The sequence below is a fragment of the Lampetra planeri genome, chromosome 7 (genome assembly GCF_965212315.1).
Source record: "Lampetra planeri chromosome 7, kcLamPlan1.2.h2, whole genome shotgun sequence".
Taxonomy (NCBI): Eukaryota; Metazoa; Chordata; class Hyperoartia; order Petromyzontiformes; family Petromyzontidae; genus Lampetra; species Lampetra planeri.
This window is the reverse complement of record NC_136113.1, coordinates 7,273,938-7,294,393: the sequence shown is the minus strand read 5'-3', so window position 1 is coordinate 7,294,393 and position 20,456 is coordinate 7,273,938. Positions and strand designations below refer to the sequence as shown.

The window sequence follows — 20,456 nt, the reverse complement described above, 5'->3', positions numbered from 1 at the left end:
TCTGAGTAAAAAAAACTCTAGGATGGATTAAAACAAATATTAATTGTACATACGATTCTACATATGTAGATATCATGAGCCAAAATAATATACGATCGGTAAAAATGTACACTCAGATTGGACACGAACGCATTAGAAGACAAGTAATATTTTCAACGATTCTTTAATCTTTCAGCCAAATGTAAATAGCGAAAAAATGCTTCAAACGATGTGAACAATTTTCCATACGCATTTGGCAAATAATAGTTTTTTAATACACTGGGTGTGAATCCATAATTTTTCTAGGGTATAGTAGTAATTGCAATAGTTTATACAGGATACTTTAAATGCAGATGTAGGTTTATCCCATGTACTCGACGACTTTCCGTTGGAGAACTTGACCTCCCTGGTCAACATCTCCTGTTGAAACAACAAAGCACATTAATACGTGTTACGTGGTGGCTGTTTTAATAGGGTACATTTTACCGAGAACATTACACGGTATTTTACTGGTTGATAAACGCTATGGTGACTCGCAAAAACTGACTGAATTCGCTGCTCGTGTTCACACTACGGAGTTCTCGATATTTATCCCCTGGCGCAAACGGGGCAAGAGTTCATGTCAATAAACGAATACGTTTTGTCAGCTGACAAAGATTCAGTGCTTGCGCAGTGAGGGCAAAAAACTCATAGTGATCATAAATCACCCTTCATTTTAAACGTTATTTTCATTGATAATGAAATTATAGCAACTCCTAAACCGCTAGGTTGAATACTACATATTTATTCACTAAAGTTGCACTACCATAGGATTCTGATCAAATCACAATCCCAGCTGATTTGAAATGTTAGCAAAGATGGATTCTGCGCTCAAAGGTGCGGCCCTAACATTCCACTCCTGTAAGTTGTGGTTAATGAATCACCACGTTTGGTATATGGCATTATGTCACGACAGTCTCATTATAACACTGTAAGGTTCCACATCACTTACATTGGAGGCAGTTTTTCAGGAAACACAATGTTACGTATCATAGTGTACAAGGTATATTTAAAATGACTTTTTTTCCCCTTTAGTTTTGTTCCATGAAATATGTAGTCATGTTTTTTTTCTTCCATTTTCCACCGATTCCCTAAGAACATGCCGATACTTGCTGTTTTGTATCACACACTATGTAATCTAGATTAGAAGTTTTCGTGACTGCAGGGATCCATACTCTTTGGTTCTTTTGGTAAAGCCACCACGTAGGTATAAAATGAAATAAATTAAATCACGACGTTTCGATCGCAACACAAGCAATCATCCGGTGGGAAAACCACAGCAAAACATTTTCTTGCTGTGGTTTTCCCACCTGATGATGATTGCTTGTGTTGCGATCGAAACGTCGTGATTTAACTTATTATATTTTACACCTACGTGACTTTACCAAAAGAACCAAAGAGTACACTATGTAATCATAATGGTCACTAAGATCTGTACTGTACAAAATCTGTACCGTCGCAGGACGCCCATGAGAGAGCCTAACAGCTCATTGGGCCCTTCCTGCTGAAATAAATACAATGTAATGACCAGCAATATTTTTAAAATAAACTAATTATTCAGATGAAAGAAAAATGAGCAGCACACCTTATTTTTTAAGTGTAGACTATATATTTTTTACGTGCCATCTTTCGTGCAATGACACAAACAACCTACAAATTTCATGAACGGACGAATGAACACTGCCTCACAAGTTTCATGAGAGAAATTCGTTGTTTTGCAGGATATACCATCTGCGAAACGGACCATAGCTCCTTAATATCCTGGCATTGCGCGAGTGGCACAAGTACAGAATGTACAAATGACTTCTTCTTCACAATACAAGCTTGCTTGTTCACTCGTGTTTTTCAGGTGCAGCTCTAAGTTCCTAGATCTTGCTGAGCTGGAGGCGCGAGATGAATGGGGCGTGGTAGGAGCCCAGGTAGAGCCATCCATCGTGCTCATGGGCCTCGCTGACGGAGGGCACCATCGTTCCCGCGGGGTCATGGAGGCTGCGCCGCACTGTGCCGTCTGGGCCCAGCTCCAGCAGCAGGCCGTGCCGTGGCACAAACTGCATCATCACCTCCTGGCTCAGGACCTGTGCGCTCCGCAAGGGACGTGGGCGCAGGAGGACACAGAACATGCTGACCACTTCTAGATTTGAAGCTTTCGTGACTGCAAGGATTCATACTCTTTGGGTTTTTTTCGGTAAAGTCACGTAGGTAAAATTTTTTTTACCAACTAAGTTAAATCACGACGTTTCGGGTGCAACAGAGCAGTCTGCATCAGCAGTAGGCCATGCTTTCCCACCTGATGACAGACGCTTGTGTTGCGCCCGAAACGTCGTGATTTAATTTAGTTGTTTTCATTTATTTTATTTTATTTTTTACCATGCTGACCACTGTACAGTGCCTGTGGCAACAGCCCATGCTGGCAGCATTTGGAATTCACCGACAACGCTCATTGGCAATTCTGAGGTTATGTGCAATTAATATTCACGTACCAAAAAAGCATATGTTAATTTATTGTTCACAATTCATGCAAATTATATGCTGACGATACATAGACTAATGGAGTCAACAAAATTGTACAAGAGAGACAGAAAACATAGAAACAATACAAACGAGATGGTAAATAACGAAAAAATAAGATTCCTCGATTCAAATCAGGACTCTGAATCAAATTGCATAATTCGCAGTAAATGTCTGATTATTCATCGAAACAAGTTGACAATATGCATTATCCACACCTTGAAGAGGAGCGACTTAAGCCAAGGCCGCGGTGCAAGGAAGTCTACGAAAGAAAAACCAGGGTTGGGCCGCACCCCAGCCATGGCCAGCCAGTATCCGCCGGTGCCGCTTGCACGAATGTTGTCTGGGAATCCAGGAAGGTTGTCTGCGAAGATCTCGCTTGCGCCCGCCAGCTGTCCTGACAGACGATACCTGTGGGACAGGTGGAGAGGGTTCACAATCGCTGAAGAAGCCAGAGGTGCAGAAGAAGCAAGTTGCAGAAACGTTGTGTGGTCACTGCGTGAGCAGGTCATGTCTGTGGCAGCTGAAACACAACCGTCGTTGGGAATTATTAACAGGTGGTATACAGTGCATGCTAAATTAGGTGCCTTGAGGCAGAAAATATATTCAAGACTTGTGCTCAATGGCAGTTGTGTGTTTTAAGCGAGAGTGTTTATGCTTTACAGCAGCTTTATTCAACTGGCAGACCAGGAGTCAAAGGTTTGGGGATAGCCCATCGAGAGTTATAGAGATGCTGATTACCGAGATGAAAAAAAGATACAATATAACAAGAGATAGAGATGAGGAAGCTGTTTCCACGCCACGTAAAGTCATAATGAATGGCTGTGTGACATGTGACGCCACGTGGCTCTCCAGAGCACGCTCATGGTTGTTGAATGTCTTTCGCACCGTGCGTAGCAAACTGTGCTAATCGGAGGTGCTGTTGATGTTACATGCAAATATGACAATGATTAACCCTGCCCTAACCCTCTATGATCCTGAGCTAAGTCAGTTTTAGTTGTCTTCGTTTTGGCTCGACTCGGCAAACAACCAGTGGAAAACCCACATGTACCATAAGGGCCCCCATGCTGGCGCGGCTCTGACGTGCCAGTAAGAAAGAGGTCTACAGGGCTTACTTGAGCACCCTTGCCATGGTTGTTTCAGCGACGAGCAGCGCGTCCTCGTTAGGTGTGAGCTGCACGCCATTGGGGAATCGCAGCCCGTCCATGAGGAGCCGTAGGGAGTCCTGGACCATGTTGTACTCGAACAGACTGCACCACAGCACACACCAGCTGTCACGTGGGCTCCAGCTGTAACAGCCTGAGCAACAGTGCAATTGTTACCAGCAAACACATTGAAAAGCCGTTGTTAGGCTGTCATCAGCTAAGTGTGACTTGTTAAACAGAAGCCAATTTATGTTGAGAGGCAAGATCCCCCGACGAATAACCTGAGGACTCTTTAGCTGTTCAGAGTACAGCTGGGGTATATGATTATATATGCAACTACTCAATGACTCTCTTGATTGCCAGTTCAATTACTCGACTAATCAGAACATGTAAATAGATGGGGAAAGTCGCAACTCTGGACGAGTTTGGTGCTATGATTGGCATCATCAGCTGAACACTCCCAAGCGTGGTTTAAGGAGGATTCCTGTACTCATGCTTCATCTGAATAAGGATGGTTATAAAATAACATGTTTAGTTGAATAATCTACATGACTGCCTATGTATATATACACAAAAATATCACCCAAAACCTCTGAAAATACAAATACAAAATCCCTATATTTAAAAACTACACGAAAGTTTAAAATGTGTATTTTTTTCTAAATCCCATGTCATGCATGCAATGCTCGAATAATGTGAAGAGAGAGAATTAAAAAATTGGACAGCACATTTCAAAATAGTAAACAAAAAATGCCAACCTGGATGCCTGGACAATCTCACACATTACACTTCCCACAGCCTTCTTCCCTCTGCGCTAAAGCCACTCCATCGCAGGCCTCACCGCCCATCAGCAGTGGCCTCCATCACCAGGTAGCGGTTGTTTCTCCGCTGCCACTTGCTGCTCGAGTCTGTGAAGTAAATCCTGGTGCCGTCGCTGGTCACCGTCAGGTCATTGATGAAGCCCATAGGATGGCCCTCCACCGGCTCTTGGGATGACACCAGGGTCAAGACTTTGCCTGTCCATCATACCAGCAAGCAGAACACAAGGCGAATCATGCACGACAAACCCATTCAACTATCGCAAGCGTAAGAACTTTAGCGATTGGACCGAAGCATCATTGCATGCCCAATCACAACCTCAACATTCTTAATTGAATTGTGGTAGAGTGAGGAAAACACTGATCGAGTTTTGTCCATGACTTGATGAATAGCAACTTATAAGTCCATGTTCAGATTAGTTAGCCAAGCAATGGTTTCAGCCGATGTGCTGTCGATTGCTTCAATGTCGCTGTGGAATGTTCGGAGTTCATAGTGGTTCATAGTGGGTCGAAGGTCTAATTGGTGTTTGCGCTATCGCATGGCAAGCTTTCGTTTACTTCCAAATTGCAAAGGTAGTGAGCGTGTCTGCTGTGAGTTGGCAAGGAAGATTCAATCCCAGAGGTTATTTACTGGGATTGGTAATCAGGTGCTCTTTCAGGATATTGGTGTTCACCCAAATCTATCACAATTGCTCTGAGGGATGCAAAAGCCACATTTTTAAAGCCTTTGGTTGTGCTCAAGAATAATTTGTGTGACTTTTGTCAGTAATTCAATAGATTCCATATATCATGTGGAAGGACAGAATTGAATTGACTTGGATATCAATGCATTGGTATGAAGAATCGTGTTATAATTCGGCCAAATTCGTTAAATTATATCCTGACAAATGTCGTAAGGCCAGTTGTTGTTTTTATGCTAATTATACATTTCCTACACATTTGTGAACAACGTTTAGGTGCATGACGTAAAAAAAAACATTTTATTTGAGATGTGTAATGTTGTAATTACGACGAATAAACTTCTTTATGAGGCACACGTTGTTTATTGTCTTTCACTACAGGGTCCCAAGCATGAAGGGTATATCGGTCCCTACACCCTATACCTAGGCATTATGGCCTCCGAACTATACGGGACCTAACTCTGGTAACCCGTTCTCTATCGTCCTCCGGCTGGGACCTAGGGGAGGCTAACCGACTCCTGGTCCGTGGGTCCTGACCACTGGCCTCTCTGAGCTCCAGCCCTTAGAAGGGCTGTAGAGCTTGGGGTCCAGGGTCCTATTCTCCAGCCCGGTCTTCTGTCTTCAGCGTGTAGATATATACCCGTTCGTGGCTCCGCCCTGGCCACGCCTTCCTTCTGGAACACTCTGGGCCATCCTGGAAGGTGACATCATTCCCCCGGTTCCCCACCCGGGGGCCTGGGGAATGTGGCCTAGGATCCGTTAACCGGGATCCACCGTTGGCCTCTCTCTGGCCCATGGCATTTGCCCTGGCGAGGTAACGCCTCTGCACTCTGTTGACGGTAAGTGGAACTGCAGGGCTGTTGAATTGTGAGTGACAATCACTCTTACAGATGTATGAAAAATAATAGGTTCATTGTCATTACAAACACTCAATGATGTTGTGTGCAACAGTGGTTATGAAAAAATTCATGATGTAAATACAATTGGAAAAGACCCTTCAATGATTTAGGGTCCTTAATGTCAGCTTGCAAGCTTTATATAATGAATCATGTCAGACTTCATTATGTCAAGCTGATACCAGGCTGCAGTTTATATTTAGCTACTTTCATCATGTAGCACGACTCACTGCAGTACTCATGCCGTATTTTTATCTGTTCGGTGCTAATTTCGTGAGATGTGCCTGCAAGCACCTGTACTGCCTTTAAGCGTTAACGTCAACAAAACAGGGTTACACAAAGAGAAGGTCAAAGATAACACTAACACTGCATTTCCCTCGGGTAACAAAACATTTTTCCTTTTTTTGGCAAATGGACCTCACAAACTATTAAATGGGTAAGAAACAAATGTATACATGCTCTGTTAAACATGCCGATGCTATACAGTATGGTATAAAAATAACAAGGTTCACCCATTCTGCTCTAAAGTGCAATTATAATCCCCTAAACCTCCCTTTGCCATTGTGGTTTTATGAATGCACACGCTTTTAGGGTTCCAATTTCATCTATAAAAAAAATACATAAACTGTACAGAGAGAAATGGCATTGTTTAGCTACGGAGTAATGTGCATATATATTTTACAAGTGTATGGTACATGGGGGAATGTTTATAGTCTTGAAATTCTGACGAATTTATGTGCTTAAACTTGGTGTAAGTAAATAATAAAGTCCATCAACCAATTGGCATCAGCATTATTTTAAGCAGGAAAGTTCTGGACGAGATTCGACCTCCTAGGTCTCATCGGCAAAGTTGTGTTGCCAGATGTGAATGGCCAAAGCACTCCATCGTTCAAGCTACAAGGCTCCCCAGCGCAAAAACGTATTATGCACCATCTCGGGGGACCATGATGACGATTATTATGCTTTTATATCCAGGAAAGACTCAGCTTCTCATAAATCTTTTCAGCAAGGTCCTCCCAAGTTTTCGTGGGACAGGGCAATGATCACTGTCGATTCTAATCGAACAATTTGATTAAGGACCATGGAATAGCAATCAGCATGGAATTTCTGTACAAATCATGGATACCTTTGACTCCTTTAAAAATGTCACGATACCTTTCATAAGTGACTTTGCTAATAATAATAATGCTGCATATGGGAGGCACATTATAAATGATATTTTTCAGGCAAACAAAAAAGGTACGATTTGGAGTGGTTCATGAGTTGATTGCAACAGTGCAGGTGGCTTCCTGCTAACTGCCCGAGTCTCGGTAAAGACGTTTGGCTCACCGGTGACGGGATCGACTTCGAAGAGACCGAGGTACGCGTCGGCTATCAGCAGTGTTCCGTTCGGACTGACACGTATTCCCAACGGCCGCCCGCACGTGGGCTCCAGCTCCGGGCGCCCTGCATTACGCGCACACGATGGATCCCGCGCAATTCGCAGTGAGCAAGTGCAAGCACGTGCAGTGCGAAGCATGAGCACGAGGGAATTGCTTACTTGGCAAAAAAGTCCCAAACCGAGGAGGAAATACAGGCAGCCCCCGCTTAGCGCTCAGGATGCTTCCTGGAGAAGGGAGCGCCAATTGAATTGGTGTTAAAAGCGGTCATGGTTCCATTGTATACATGGGGATGCATTCCTGACAGCGTCTTTCCTGTGAGCAATATACGAGGGCTTCGTTGGGGTGTCAGTAAGAGCTAAAATCACCCAGAAATGTCTGACAGTCCCGCGTGTAACGTCACTCCACATGAGGCCCACCCCCCCTCATTAATATTTATGAGTGGGTGGATTTTTACACAAATGCAGAGGAAGGTCGTGCTAAATTAAATAATTTATTGCACAAAGTCGCTTCAAATATAACGTTTCTTTACAGAAAGTGACGGTAAAAAATAAATCTATGCAGCACAGTGCTACATCCGTGCGTGACATCACTGCAAAAGAGGACCCCCCCCCTTCATTAATATTCATGTCCGCGTGGAAATTTACACTAACGCACAAGAAGGTCGCGCACTCCACAAGCCGCACCCCTCCCCTCATTAATAATCCTGAGCGGGTGACGTCACTCCACATACCGCACCCCTCCCCAATAACCATGAGGGGGTGACGTCACTCCACATACCGCACCCCTCCCCAATAACCATGAGGGGGTGACGTCACTCCACATGCCGCACCCCTCCCCTCATTAATAATCCTAAGCGGGTGACGTCACTCCACATGCCGCACCCCTCCACAATAATCATTAGCGGGTGACGGCACTCCACATGGGGCAACCCCCCCTCATTAATAATCACGAGCTGAACAATTTTTCTATTGAATATTTAAGATTTACTGCAATATACACCCGTCCTAGGACGGGCAAAAAAGCAAGTAAAGCTAATAATAATACAGGCGGTAAACATTGTTTTTGGACATGGATGACGTCGGCGGCGCAGAGTTCAAAGTTCATTTATTAGGTATAGCCCTGCGAGCCATTCGGCTCTTGAATCGGGTGCAACCGCAACAAACAAAAACATGAACAAGAAAACATCTTAAAGTGACTATGTGCAAACAGACAATCCAAGAAAAGACAGCAAAATATTGCAGAAAAAATCACCGTACACCAACCCTGTGCAAATATCCCAGTGGGATGCAAGTCAAACAACAACAACCACAAAACAACTTAGATTAAGGCCATCAGTCTAACTCTGTACTACAACAAGCAAACATGGCCAAACCAAAAAACTTTTCGAAAATCACCAAAAAAAGCCATAAAAGCAGTGAAACAGTGGTCATAGGAACTGTGACCGAATTTTCACAATAAACGACATAAACAACATGTACTACCAAACTCTGCAGCCATAGCTGGCTGCATGAGTCACTCCACAACAGTAGGAGCATCAGTCGGAGTATCAACATTTTTCAATGCACCTTTAAAATCAGCACACCAAATCAAAACACAGATCATACAGAGAATCACTCACGGAGGCCCCCATCCGCTGCCCAGCTCCCCCCCCACCCCCCGGGCCGACCACCTTTGTCTTCCCAATGCAATGCCTCAACACTTTTCTGGCTCCCAGCTTTCCGTCAGCCCCCAGCAACGACCAGGCATACCACAACTCCTCCGAAACACTCGCGCCCATTCTGTTGTCACTAAAATTACACCACCACTTGTAATAATCCCGTTCTTCATCTGAAACCAATATATGCACAATTGTAGAATTGCTGTGAAGCGCCTTGAAAAAGACGCAATATAAATTTTCGACCAGATAGCATTATTTCATAAATAACAAATCATAATGTAGGATCATATCAGTATTATGTCCTGTAAACACGAGTGCATTCGACTGTACTCGTTACAAGGCATCGGTGGATCAAGACGTTGTAGTAGTCTGGGTCATTCTCAGAAAAGAGCTCCAGGTCCTCTGTGATCTTAGTGATGCCCTCAGTCTAAATTTCTGTGGTTCATTTTAGGTGGAGCCTTAAGACTCTATCCCGGTCTCATGAGTTCTCACCTGGCTGAACAAATCGTTTTTTTTATGTAATCGCAACCACAAATCGCGATAATGGAATTGCGGGGGGATGGGGGCATACCGATTGGCTCAGAGCGTACGTCGCTCTCATTTGGCCAAGAGAACGATGGGTTCGGGTACATTTCCACGGTCAGCGCTGCTGCATGTTCTCACTCGTAAAGCACTTTGTAGATTTGATTTGATTTTCATTTTACGTTGTAAAAATGCACTCCAGGACAATGAGCGCTCGAATGCATCAGCATTATATGGGGTCACGCTAAGTGAAGTCGGCCTGTGAAAGATCCCCATGTGCAGCCTACAGAGGGTACTGTTAGCAGGTACTCATGAGGGGTCAGCAGAGTACACGAAGTGGTGATGTGGCCAGAATGCCTGACCGCCTTTATCATTCCAGTTATGATGTTCACACACTGCACCATGCACTCATTTGGGGGCTGAGTTAACATATTAGAGGTCCAACCAAATATAAACAAAACACTGTTCTGTGTGTCTCCCCATATAAATAAAATGTTTTAGTCCATGGCCTTTTGGCATTCCAGCCCAATATCAGAATCTTTATTTATCCAATATAAAAAACAAGTGCAATAAACTCTGGACAGGTTTGCAAATGTGAACCCCTCTCTAATCGAACAAGCAAAATGCACCCGTGTGTGGCAGCTTGCACACAGGAAGCAGGTGCAGGAAGTATGGCTTGCACCAGAGGTTGTCTCTGGAATTTATAGATAAAAATGTGATAAAGTATTTAAAAACATAAATATACACTAAATTACCCGACCATGGTACTTTGAGACACACGTTTTTAAAAGGTAGCTTGTGGTAGGATTATACTGTAATTATATAAAATCTTAAATTTGAAGGGAAAAAAGGAAAAAAACAAGTTTTTTTAAACTTATTATCTAATTTACTTTTTAAGTTGTTTTACTTATTGTCTTATTTACTACTTACTTTTCTCTTTTCTTATGCTATTCGTTGGATGCGGTTGTACTTTATTTTGCACACAGTTGCTATTTGTTTTTCTCAGTCGGTGTTAGCTGCTGATGGCGTAACGGGTTTCTTTTTTCATTCCTGTTGCTCTGTGCCCCCCCCCCCCGTATCGTTCCCGTTCTGTTGTAATAATGCACCGATGCCTACTATATTGAGGGCGATATTGCCACATAAAATAAAGATTGGTTGATTGATTGATTTGAGTAATTTTGGCACACAAATGGATAAAAAAAATCATTACCACATGGTGGCTTTCCAAATCTTGCCAGTGTGGATATTTCTCCTTTTTCAATTTTTAAAATTCGTCCATCAGCCGTTCCAGTATAAAGCACATCTGAAAGATAGGATACAAACAATGCAAAATCTAAATCTCAGTTTCAATTGAAAGATCAGCAGCAAATGCAATGCATTGGTCAAATATTGAATTGAAAAGTTTTTACAACACTCATTTAAAGTACAGGGTGGTCTTCAATCATAAACCATGGAATATTATCGCCGGATAAATTCTGTTTGCTCAACATAATACACGAGTCTGAACCTGCTGATGAAATATAAACATTCTCCATTCAGCCATATTAGAACTTTGCAGCTAATGAATAGCAGACCAGAATACATTCTACGTGGGCCCTATATTTTATGAAGGATCTATGTTTTCTTTTCCAATGTAGGTGATTTCCTGCCACAGCTGTTATACACAGTGGGAAAATACAACTGCTCACAGATTTCACTGAATATTACTGATTGCAAGAATTATGGGAAAATCTAGCATCGGTTTCACTCTCTTTCATTGATAACAGTAACTGGTGAGAAAATACAAAACCACTCTCAATCATTCTACAACCAGCTCTTTGTCTGATAATGGAACCATCTGTTGACTTCCAACTGTAAAACTGTGTGCCATTGTTAACACTGTGTGGCGGTTTGCAATTCTGAAATGCTTTCCGCACTTGTGGTCACGTCAGGTTGACTGGATAATTAAATTAATCTCAAGTTGACGGTAAGTTTTTCCATTGCCCATATCACGTGGTCAGTCACTTTAAATGCACATTAATCAACGACGCTGAATACACACAACCCTGACATGGCCACTGTAGAAAACTAAGCAAACTTCTAATACATATTAATTATGCAGATGAACCGTGACATTCCGTGGATATCACAGTGACGTGTGGTCGTCTAAATGTTTTACTGCAAGTCAATGTTATTGCACATGGTCCAATATTTTAATCTAAATGAAACACTGTGGCATACTTATAGGGATTTGTTCAATTCACCTCCCAACGTAACAATGGACTCTGGGCCCATGAGCTGACCCTGGAACAGCCGTTCTACTCCACGTAGCTTCTCGTTTGGCTGCAGCAGTCCCGTCAATGGGGGCGGCTCTGCATAGCTGCCGGAGCGTGGCCACAGAGCAATCGCAGAGCATGGCAGGGAGATAATAAGCAGTTTTAGGTTCATGGGCAACCGAACAAACGTGTTCATTTTGCACAACACAGCATGCCAGCGCATTCTTGGTAACATGACTCCGGTATAATTTATCATCCAAAAATGTGTTCTGGATTAAATCAAGAATTTCTCATAAGGGCCAAAAATAAAAATAAATTCTCCTATCACATCTGCTCATCATCACAAATGAGGAGTTGTATCAAGGTGAATGACAGAGGAATGATAAACGTTATTTAAATTTCAGCAAATATTCATTTATTTTTAATTTTCTAAATCTTAATTTTATCATGATGCTCATTACTAGTACAATAGAGCGGAGCAGTGATGCAATAGTCAGCCACCCTACCCTCTGAACCCATTCCCTTGAGTTCAGTTCCCAGTCATGGATAGCATCACTGGTGAGTGATCTCTAAATTGGTCCCCCCCCCCCTTAACCACTAATCCACACTGAACACCAGCGCATGGTCAAAGAATCCCTATGATCAATTGGCATGGGGAAGCCTTTATTCATCAGTTTATTTATTAGTTATATAAACTATAACTAATAAAATATCTAAATAGTATACCTAAATATAGTGGTCGCTACAGAACATTAGACATACAGCAAATGGAAATGTTAAAAGGCAACACCCACGAGGTAAAAATAGTCGATAAAAATTCTGTTGAACACAATAAAACTACTATATCGGCATGTATCTAGTTCCAAATGTTCTCAAAGAAACATGTTGTTCTGATTTAATTACTAGATCTGTGGCAACAGCGCATTAACACAATTCATATGTTTAATTTACCACCCACAAACAGCTCATTTACACAACTTTCATACCAATGATTGACTCTGGTGACATATAACAATCAGCTCCAAGGACAACCTGTGAGAGATTTGATCTATTTTTCTATTCAGTCTCAAGATTTGTATGTTACAACCTTGCTCTGTTCATCACGGTCATCTGAACAGCCGTAGCCAGACATTTTCACAGCTGGTGCAAGGTGCTACCCCAGTCATCCCGTCAACCCGTCCTTGCTACAGCACTCGATCTCAATATCCGTTCGGGTATTTTCCCACTTTGTGATCGAAAAAATAGTTTTGCATTTTTTGTTGAAAAGGCATACGTATACCAAAGTGTTACCAACTCGGTTCACATGTTTGCTCAGTTCACAAACATTTGAAATCTGAGATGTGCTTGACAGTTCAAGAGCCATAGTCCATAACGAAACATAAAACAAACATCCTGTCAATGTCTGCGCACATGGATTGACAGTGCATTTGAACCTAAATGTGGGGCCGTCCATAAATGACGTCACGCGATTTGGGACAATTTTTGACCCCCCCCCCCTCGTCGTCACAGGGCGTCACAAAAAGTCAGACCCCCCCTCAAATATGATGTCACAAAGCTCTGCCCCCCCCCCCCCAAAACCATAAAACATGCTTCAAATTGCTGTAAATTATTGTCATTGTAGTGCGTATTTAATGTGGCGCTGCACTCTGATGTAGGAGAAAACATTTATTAAAAAGTCTATTTAATTAAGTAGAACGCGCTGTCTATATTTATTTAAAGTTGCGCATTTTGATGTGATGTCACATTTCTCAACCCCCCCCCCCCGCGTCACACATCGTCACAAATGTATGACCCCCCCAGGTGCGTGACGTCATTTATGGACGGCCCCTCTATCATAACCATTTCTGGGTAGTTTCTGTGCAATTTGAATCACTTTTTGGTAGCCATGAATTGAAATGTTTGCCGATACATAAATCAGGAAACTATAGCAACAGAACATAGAACATTGACCTGAGGTTGTAGAAACCGGGCAGCTCAGACGGGCTAATGTTATATGAGTAAACATAACCTTTTGCAACTTACTTGTGTGAACTATATATATACCCTTTTTCGACTGTACAACCGCGGCACACCAAGGCTGTAACCGACCCAGCCGGGTGCAGCTCAGGTGACACATTGTTTTTCCACTGCAGAAGCAAAGCTGTGCCACTGATGTCACATGTAATGAACGGGTAAAGGCGCATGTAGATGACTTGACACTTTGTCCTCACAGTATACTGACTGAAGTCACAAAATGAATGCATCAATCGCCACGCTCATGGCCCTGCTTGTCTCTGAACCAGATGCAGATGTCTCAAGAGGCCAGTACAGCAAACATTTCGCTCTCTTGGTTTTAACCATCTCGGTTTTGCGCCAAACGTATTGGGGTACAATTTAACACGTAGGCTTACGCGACCAAAAAAAACTGTATTATGTTATTCATTGAGGTACAGTTTGCCGATCGCACCCCCTTTAGCTTGAACATTCGCAGTTGACCACGAAATTCCTGTACGCATCGTAACTGTACTGCTCGCGATGATGCTGCTGCAGAAGAACACCCGCGCCATCTTGTCTCCATCTTGTATGCCCAGCCTCCAGTGAGGCACATTAATTTTGAACACTACATTTGATTTTTTGCAGTCTATGCATTTACCATACACGTTACATAAAAAAAAAGACTTCCTGTTTAATGTTTGGGTTGATATACGATAACATAAAACCAAACCATAGTTTTCCCATATGTCTTTGAGTTTGTGGATATTTTCCAGAACATAACCCCCGTGATGGGCAAGGGTTTGCTATGTATCATGGGTTTGTTCTCGCTCAGCATGGGAAATAGCCAGTGTAAGATCATCGATGTATTGAGGGCCCCTCTGTTGGCACAGCTCGGATGTACAAGTGGAAAAGGGGTACAATCGGTACAACAATTGTATATAATTACTAATCTTTCATATTATTTCTGAAATATATTGATTGTTTTGCTGTTGTTAGTTGCTGCATTGTGCTACATTGAGTAAAATGGAATCTATGTGCGATAAACATATCTACAAACACAGTATTTCCATAGGCAATATGCGTAGAATGCGATACATCACCAGTACATACCTGTAGGGCTGCGGATTGATGGGCGAGTCAACAAAAAGGCACAAGATAGCCAGAGGAATCAGCAAAAGAAGAAGCATGATCCCAATGCTAACACGAAATGCACGGCCACTTACTGATCTGCGCACACGGGAACAAACACACACAAAAACAAGATGTGAAAATTCACAATGTATTTAAATAACTATTGGCAGCTTTTGAGTTAGCAAAGATGGAAATAAAATTAATGACAATGATTGATAATAAAGGAGACAATCTATTGTTTAGCAACATAGGAAGCCTGCAAATGGGCTTTAATTTTTTTTACCACATTTCGAGATAGGTGCATATTTTTCCACCACCTGCAATGGAAGTGCAGTGGAATGCATTGTTAATGGCAAGGGAACAAGTATGAAGCACTTAGCTCATGCTACATTAACGTCTCAGTTACAGGACGCTATAGAATGCATAAGATTAAAGTTATGTACATCTTATGTGGATTTTTGCCAATAGATTTAGCAAACACAAACTAGTAGAGAAGACGTTGCCCTGCAACAGAACATACAAGACAGTAATCATTTCCACTCTTCTCACAATCCTGTACTCTGAGCACTAAAATCTAATTTTTTGTGTGATAAAATGCCCAGATAATATGCATTGCAATGTTTATTTATATTCGCTAGGATTTACATAATATTCTGGCTAAAGAATGACATTGACAGAAGCACAAATTGAGCATTTTTAAATTAACCGTGGTCAGTCTTCTGCATTCGTTACTCCCACCCTATTCGGTGTCGCTGTCCATTATTAAACGTCTTCCACCATTTCAATGGCAAAGGTCCGCAGCCACGAACAACGGAGTTATTGTTAGGGTGGAGAGAAGCCCAGCCAGCAGCCAGCCAGGAAATTCTATGTACAGTATAGATCATTGTAAATAGTAATATGATGAAAATGCACATCATGACTTGTTCAAGAGCAGCACCTTCAACTTAAATTATGTAACCGTAACCACCCTTGTGCTGATAAAAAAAAACTCATGAAAGTATAATGCATTACTGTATATGGAAATGTTACCGTGAAGTTAAAAACGAATTCACGGCCATGAATGAGATGAGATGAGGAAACTTGCAGCATTGTATAAAGTAGTTCATTATGTGGCACATTTAAATTCAGTAGAGAACAATTGAAATATTAAACAATTATTCAGAACAATGGATATATTCTCCAGTGCTGGGCCATTGTATGAGAAAGAAACCGGTTTAAGTTTTTAGTGTTATTGCACTTAAGTTGACAAAAAAACCTTGTGTTCAATGTGTACTTTGCACCCACGGCTTTCAAAAAGTAAACTACTGTACTGCAAACGTGCCCTGCTCTCTGTAATAAGCTGTTAGTGTGCATTTGATGTTGTGTTAATGTACAGTATACATACATGTAGAGTTCTTTGTAGATAGCCAACCCATTTCTGATAACCTTCTTCTTACAGGCGATTGAATATTGTGACAGTAGTGATGGCTCCACATCTTACACAAGAGCGTCACATTATGTAAATAAGTGCATTTGAGATTGGTGGGAGACGTGTAAATATTTGCTTTGAAATAAATCGTTGTTTTCTTTAGACTATAATTGTTCTCGAATGTTTCAATGCCCGATATGTTTAATGCTGTCCTCGGTGTTTCGGTAAAACGGTACTGTTTCATAGTTATCCCCCACTGGAAACTTACGTGAGATGAACACAACATCAACACGCTACAGCCACAACAGGGGCCGTCCATAAATGACGTCACACGGCGTCACGAAGAGTCAACCCCCCTCAAATATGACGTCACAAAGCTCTGCCCCCCCCAAAAAAATGAAACATGCTTCAAATCGCTTTAAACTATTGTCATTGTAGTGCGTATTTAATGTGTCGCTGCACTCTGATGTTGTAGGAGAAAACATTTCTAAAAAGTCTATTTAATTAAGTAGAACGTGTTGTCTATATTTATTTAAAGTTGCGCATTTTGATGTGACGTCACATTTCTCAAACCTCCCCCCCTCGTCACATATCGTCACAACTGTCTGACCACCCCCCCTCCATGCGTGACGTCATTTATGGACGGCCCCACAGTACATACTACAAGCGTCTAGGACGAATCACAAAGGTCGACCCAAAGCATCGTGCACTGGCGCAGTCATGCAGCAAGCCGAATGTCATGCTCACATTCACACGAATGAGCTCGCATTACAACAGCAACAATAATGCATTGGTGTCCTTTCTCTGCAACTCCTATTAGCACGGTTGGCTACGTACGGTGCGAAAGAAGTTCACCATACGCGTACATTTCACATCTTTAAATCACTCTCAAACGCGCATGCATGGACACCACAAGTGGCCCAAATATGAAATATGCTAAAAGGTACCGACGCTATTCGGGTCCCGTTATAGAACAGGCTGCACCACACACAGAGAGAGAGAGAAGAGACGTCTCTACACGATGCTTGCACGTGTCAGTGCGTTCGATACGTGCACTCAACGCGTGCCACGATTCGCATAACGCTCCTCCACGTGAACAACGCGTGAACATCGACAACAACGCAATGCGGGCACCACAAGCCCCCAGCCAGCCGGAGTTCGATTCCCGCACAGGGCACAACATCAGCGGCGGACACTTCTAAGAAAAAAAACTACAAAACAAAAAACACTCCTCGGGCCACCGTTAGGTCGACTCAGCCTTAAACATCGTCGCTTGGGTAAGAGACGAAGGGCATCCCCCGCTCCGAACATTGGGCACTTGGCGCCACAAGCAAAAAACACGTTCGCAAGCAAAGGAGGTGGCGATCTGCCTCTTCCGTGCGTGTGTGTGGTGTGTGTGTCATGTGTGTGGTGTGTGTGTGGTGTGTGCGTGTGTGGTGTGCGTGTGTGTGGTGTGTGTAGGTGGGTGTGTGTGTGGGTGTGTGTGTGGTGTGTGTAGGTGGGTGTGTGTGTGGTGTGTACGTGTGTGTGTGTGTGGTGTGCGTGTGTGGGTGCGCGTGTATGTGTGTGCGTACGTGTGGTGTGTGTACGTGTGGTGTGTGTATGTGTGGTGTGCGTGATGTGTGTATGTGTGGGTTCGTGTGTGTGTGCAAGGTGCTCGCTAACAGCACTTGCCCCTACAGTCTATCAAGGCTATACGGGGGATCTTTATCTCTGTGTGTATGTATGTGTGTGTGCCCCCCCGAACGTTTGTATCGCGAGTGCTCGTAAAAGCCCCCCTCCCTCCCCCCAGAACGTGTGGCCCTGCGAGCCACTTGCCCGGCCGTGAGTCCGTGGGCCCCATGAGCAGGAGGAGGAGGCTCCTCCTGCTCGTCCGTCACGACTTGCAGCTCGGGCGTTCGTCGCCGGCGCAGATCCGTTGGTGGCTCCATCTTCGTCTTCCTCTGACTCCCCTTGCTCTCGCTCTCTCGCTCTCTCGTTCTGCGCGCCGCCTGCAGGAAGGATTAGGGGGGGGAGTTTTGGTCGCTTCCCTGCTCTTCCGAACGAGGTCAATGCCCAACACCACACACACACACCACCACCCCCACCAACCACACACACACCCCCCCACCAACCACACACACACACCACCCACACACCCACCCACACACACCACCCCCACCACCCACACATCACCCCCACCACCCACACATCACCCCCACCACCCACACATCACCCCCACCACCCACACATCACCCCCACCACCCACACATCACCCCCACCACCCACACATCACCCCCACCACCCACACATCACCCCCACCACCCACACATCACCCCCACCACCCACACATCACCCCCACCACCCACACATCACCCCCACCACCCACACACCCACCACCACCCACACACCCACCACCACCCACACATCACCCCCACCACCCACACACCCCCACCAACCACACACACACCACGACCACCACCCACACATCACCCCCACCACCCACACACCCCCACCAACCACACACACACCACCACCACCACCCACACATCACCCCCACCACCCACACACCCACCACCATCCACACACCCACCACCACCACACACACCCACCACACACACACCCCCACACCCAACACCACACACAACCACCCACACACACACCCACCACCATCCACACACACCCACAACTTTATTGGCGTTCTCTCTAGCGACACGGTTGTTCCGCTGGCAAGTCAACACACAACGCAAACACACACAACACAACAACACACTGGAGAAGAGCTGGAGCTGATGCGGTACGGGAGGACGTGGAGCTGAGTGGACTTACCGTCGTCCGGTGCCGGCGGTGTCAAGATCGACCTCTGTGGAGGACGAGGCTCGTGAAGGACGCTGCTGCTGCTGCTGGGACAGGCACTCAGCAGAAACAAACTTAGTTTAGTTAAAACGTCCTCGCTCTCTCTCTAAGACGACAATCCCTCGTCAATCGCGGGGGTTACATCACTTAAAACCGCCGCGGTTGGCAATAACTCAGTCCTTATGGGAAATAGTGGGTTAGGGCAACACACATACAATACACAACAACGAAATTTAAAAAAAAAAATAACACAAAAACAATGTTATTTACCTTTAATACTGAGGGTTGAAGTCCATGGTGATGACGATGATGAAGGTAATGGTGGTTGTTAGAAGTGTCGTGATCTATGGGTCACGAATTGCATGGAGATGGGTTGGGTATATTGTGTGGCATTGCAGGGAATGAGGATGCACACCCAGGATGATTGCTTGGGTGGTGTGGCTACTCCCCAGGGAGTGAGGTAATTGGGGAACAGCTGGATTTAATATTGCAATAATTATCTAAACAAGTGATTTCCGTCTATATAAAGGGGGCAACACTCTATCCCTGTACAGATGGAAACAGGTGGCGATTAGTCCACTTGTACTGCCTTTCTTCTGACGAGCCTGGGTATGGCATCAGAAATGAGCCACGCTTATTCCACTTCTTGTTCACAATAACAATTGCCAGTAAGTGTGTTACACAAATTAATTAATCATTAGTGCTAATGATGAATTAATTTGATGCAGCGTCGTCCGTGCAAATTGCATTTCTCAATTGCGGAGAAATCACAGACAAGCTGGATGGCTGCCAGGCAGTGATCCAACATTGTACCTGCAGTTCTCATATCTGAATATATTAAGATGTTTCTTTAGTCAATAAGTGTTCATATTTGTGTGGAGCAAACCGGATCACCCAGAGAAACACCACGAATGAGACACTGCTCTCTCCTGGCAAGACATAGTACTGCACCACTATGATCTCTCTTGCCCTATGGGTAAGAAATTTGGCATAAATCATTGTTAGAAAGTGGCCAACCCTACAAATTGACATGCCTGCTTGACAGTCAATGTGGACATTTTGCAACGAACGTAGACTGGAATTGATTATCAGTTCGGTGTGCTAAGAAGCACTAACGGTGCACATGTGAAAGTATACTGACGACAATCTTGATTTGAAGCTTTCGTGACTGAAAGGTGGTAATACGGTACGGAACAAAATAATTATATGGATCAGGATGTTTTGATT

The 20,456-nt window shown here is 43.8% G+C and overlaps 1 protein-coding gene across 6 annotated transcripts; it reads right to left on the bottom strand.

The window, feature by feature from the left end:
- Window positions 1–144: 144 nt before the first annotated feature.
- On the bottom strand, window positions 145–19,684 carry APMAP (adipocyte plasma membrane associated protein). 6 transcript variants are annotated; one of them, XM_078596181.1, is made up of 11 exons: window positions 19,500–19,684; window positions 19,203–19,273; window positions 18,213–18,385; window positions 14,966–15,082; window positions 11,870–11,985; window positions 10,837–10,929; window positions 7,395–7,511; window positions 4,513–4,687; window positions 3,642–3,776; window positions 2,745–2,937; window positions 145–2,093 (listed from the first exon to the last, which is right to left on the bottom strand). In XM_078596181.1, exons 3-11 carry the CDS (start codon window positions 18,323–18,325, stop codon window positions 1,884–1,886), a joined length of 1,269 nt encoding a protein of 422 aa, XP_078452307.1. In that variant the 5' UTR covers window positions 18,326–18,385; window positions 19,203–19,273; window positions 19,500–19,684; the 3' UTR covers window positions 145–1,883. The 6 variants fall into 6 exon arrangements, 5 of the variants coding, with proteins under 5 accessions (XP_078452307.1, XP_078452308.1, XP_078452309.1 ...); XM_078596182.1 differs by having other exon boundaries at window positions 19,203–19,270; window positions 19,500–19,585; XR_013585674.1 differs by lacking the exons at window positions 18,213–18,385; window positions 19,203–19,273; window positions 19,500–19,684 and adding an exon at window positions 15,725–15,885 and having other exon boundaries at window positions 145–399; window positions 1,747–2,093.
- Window positions 19,685–20,456: the final 772 nt, after the last annotated feature.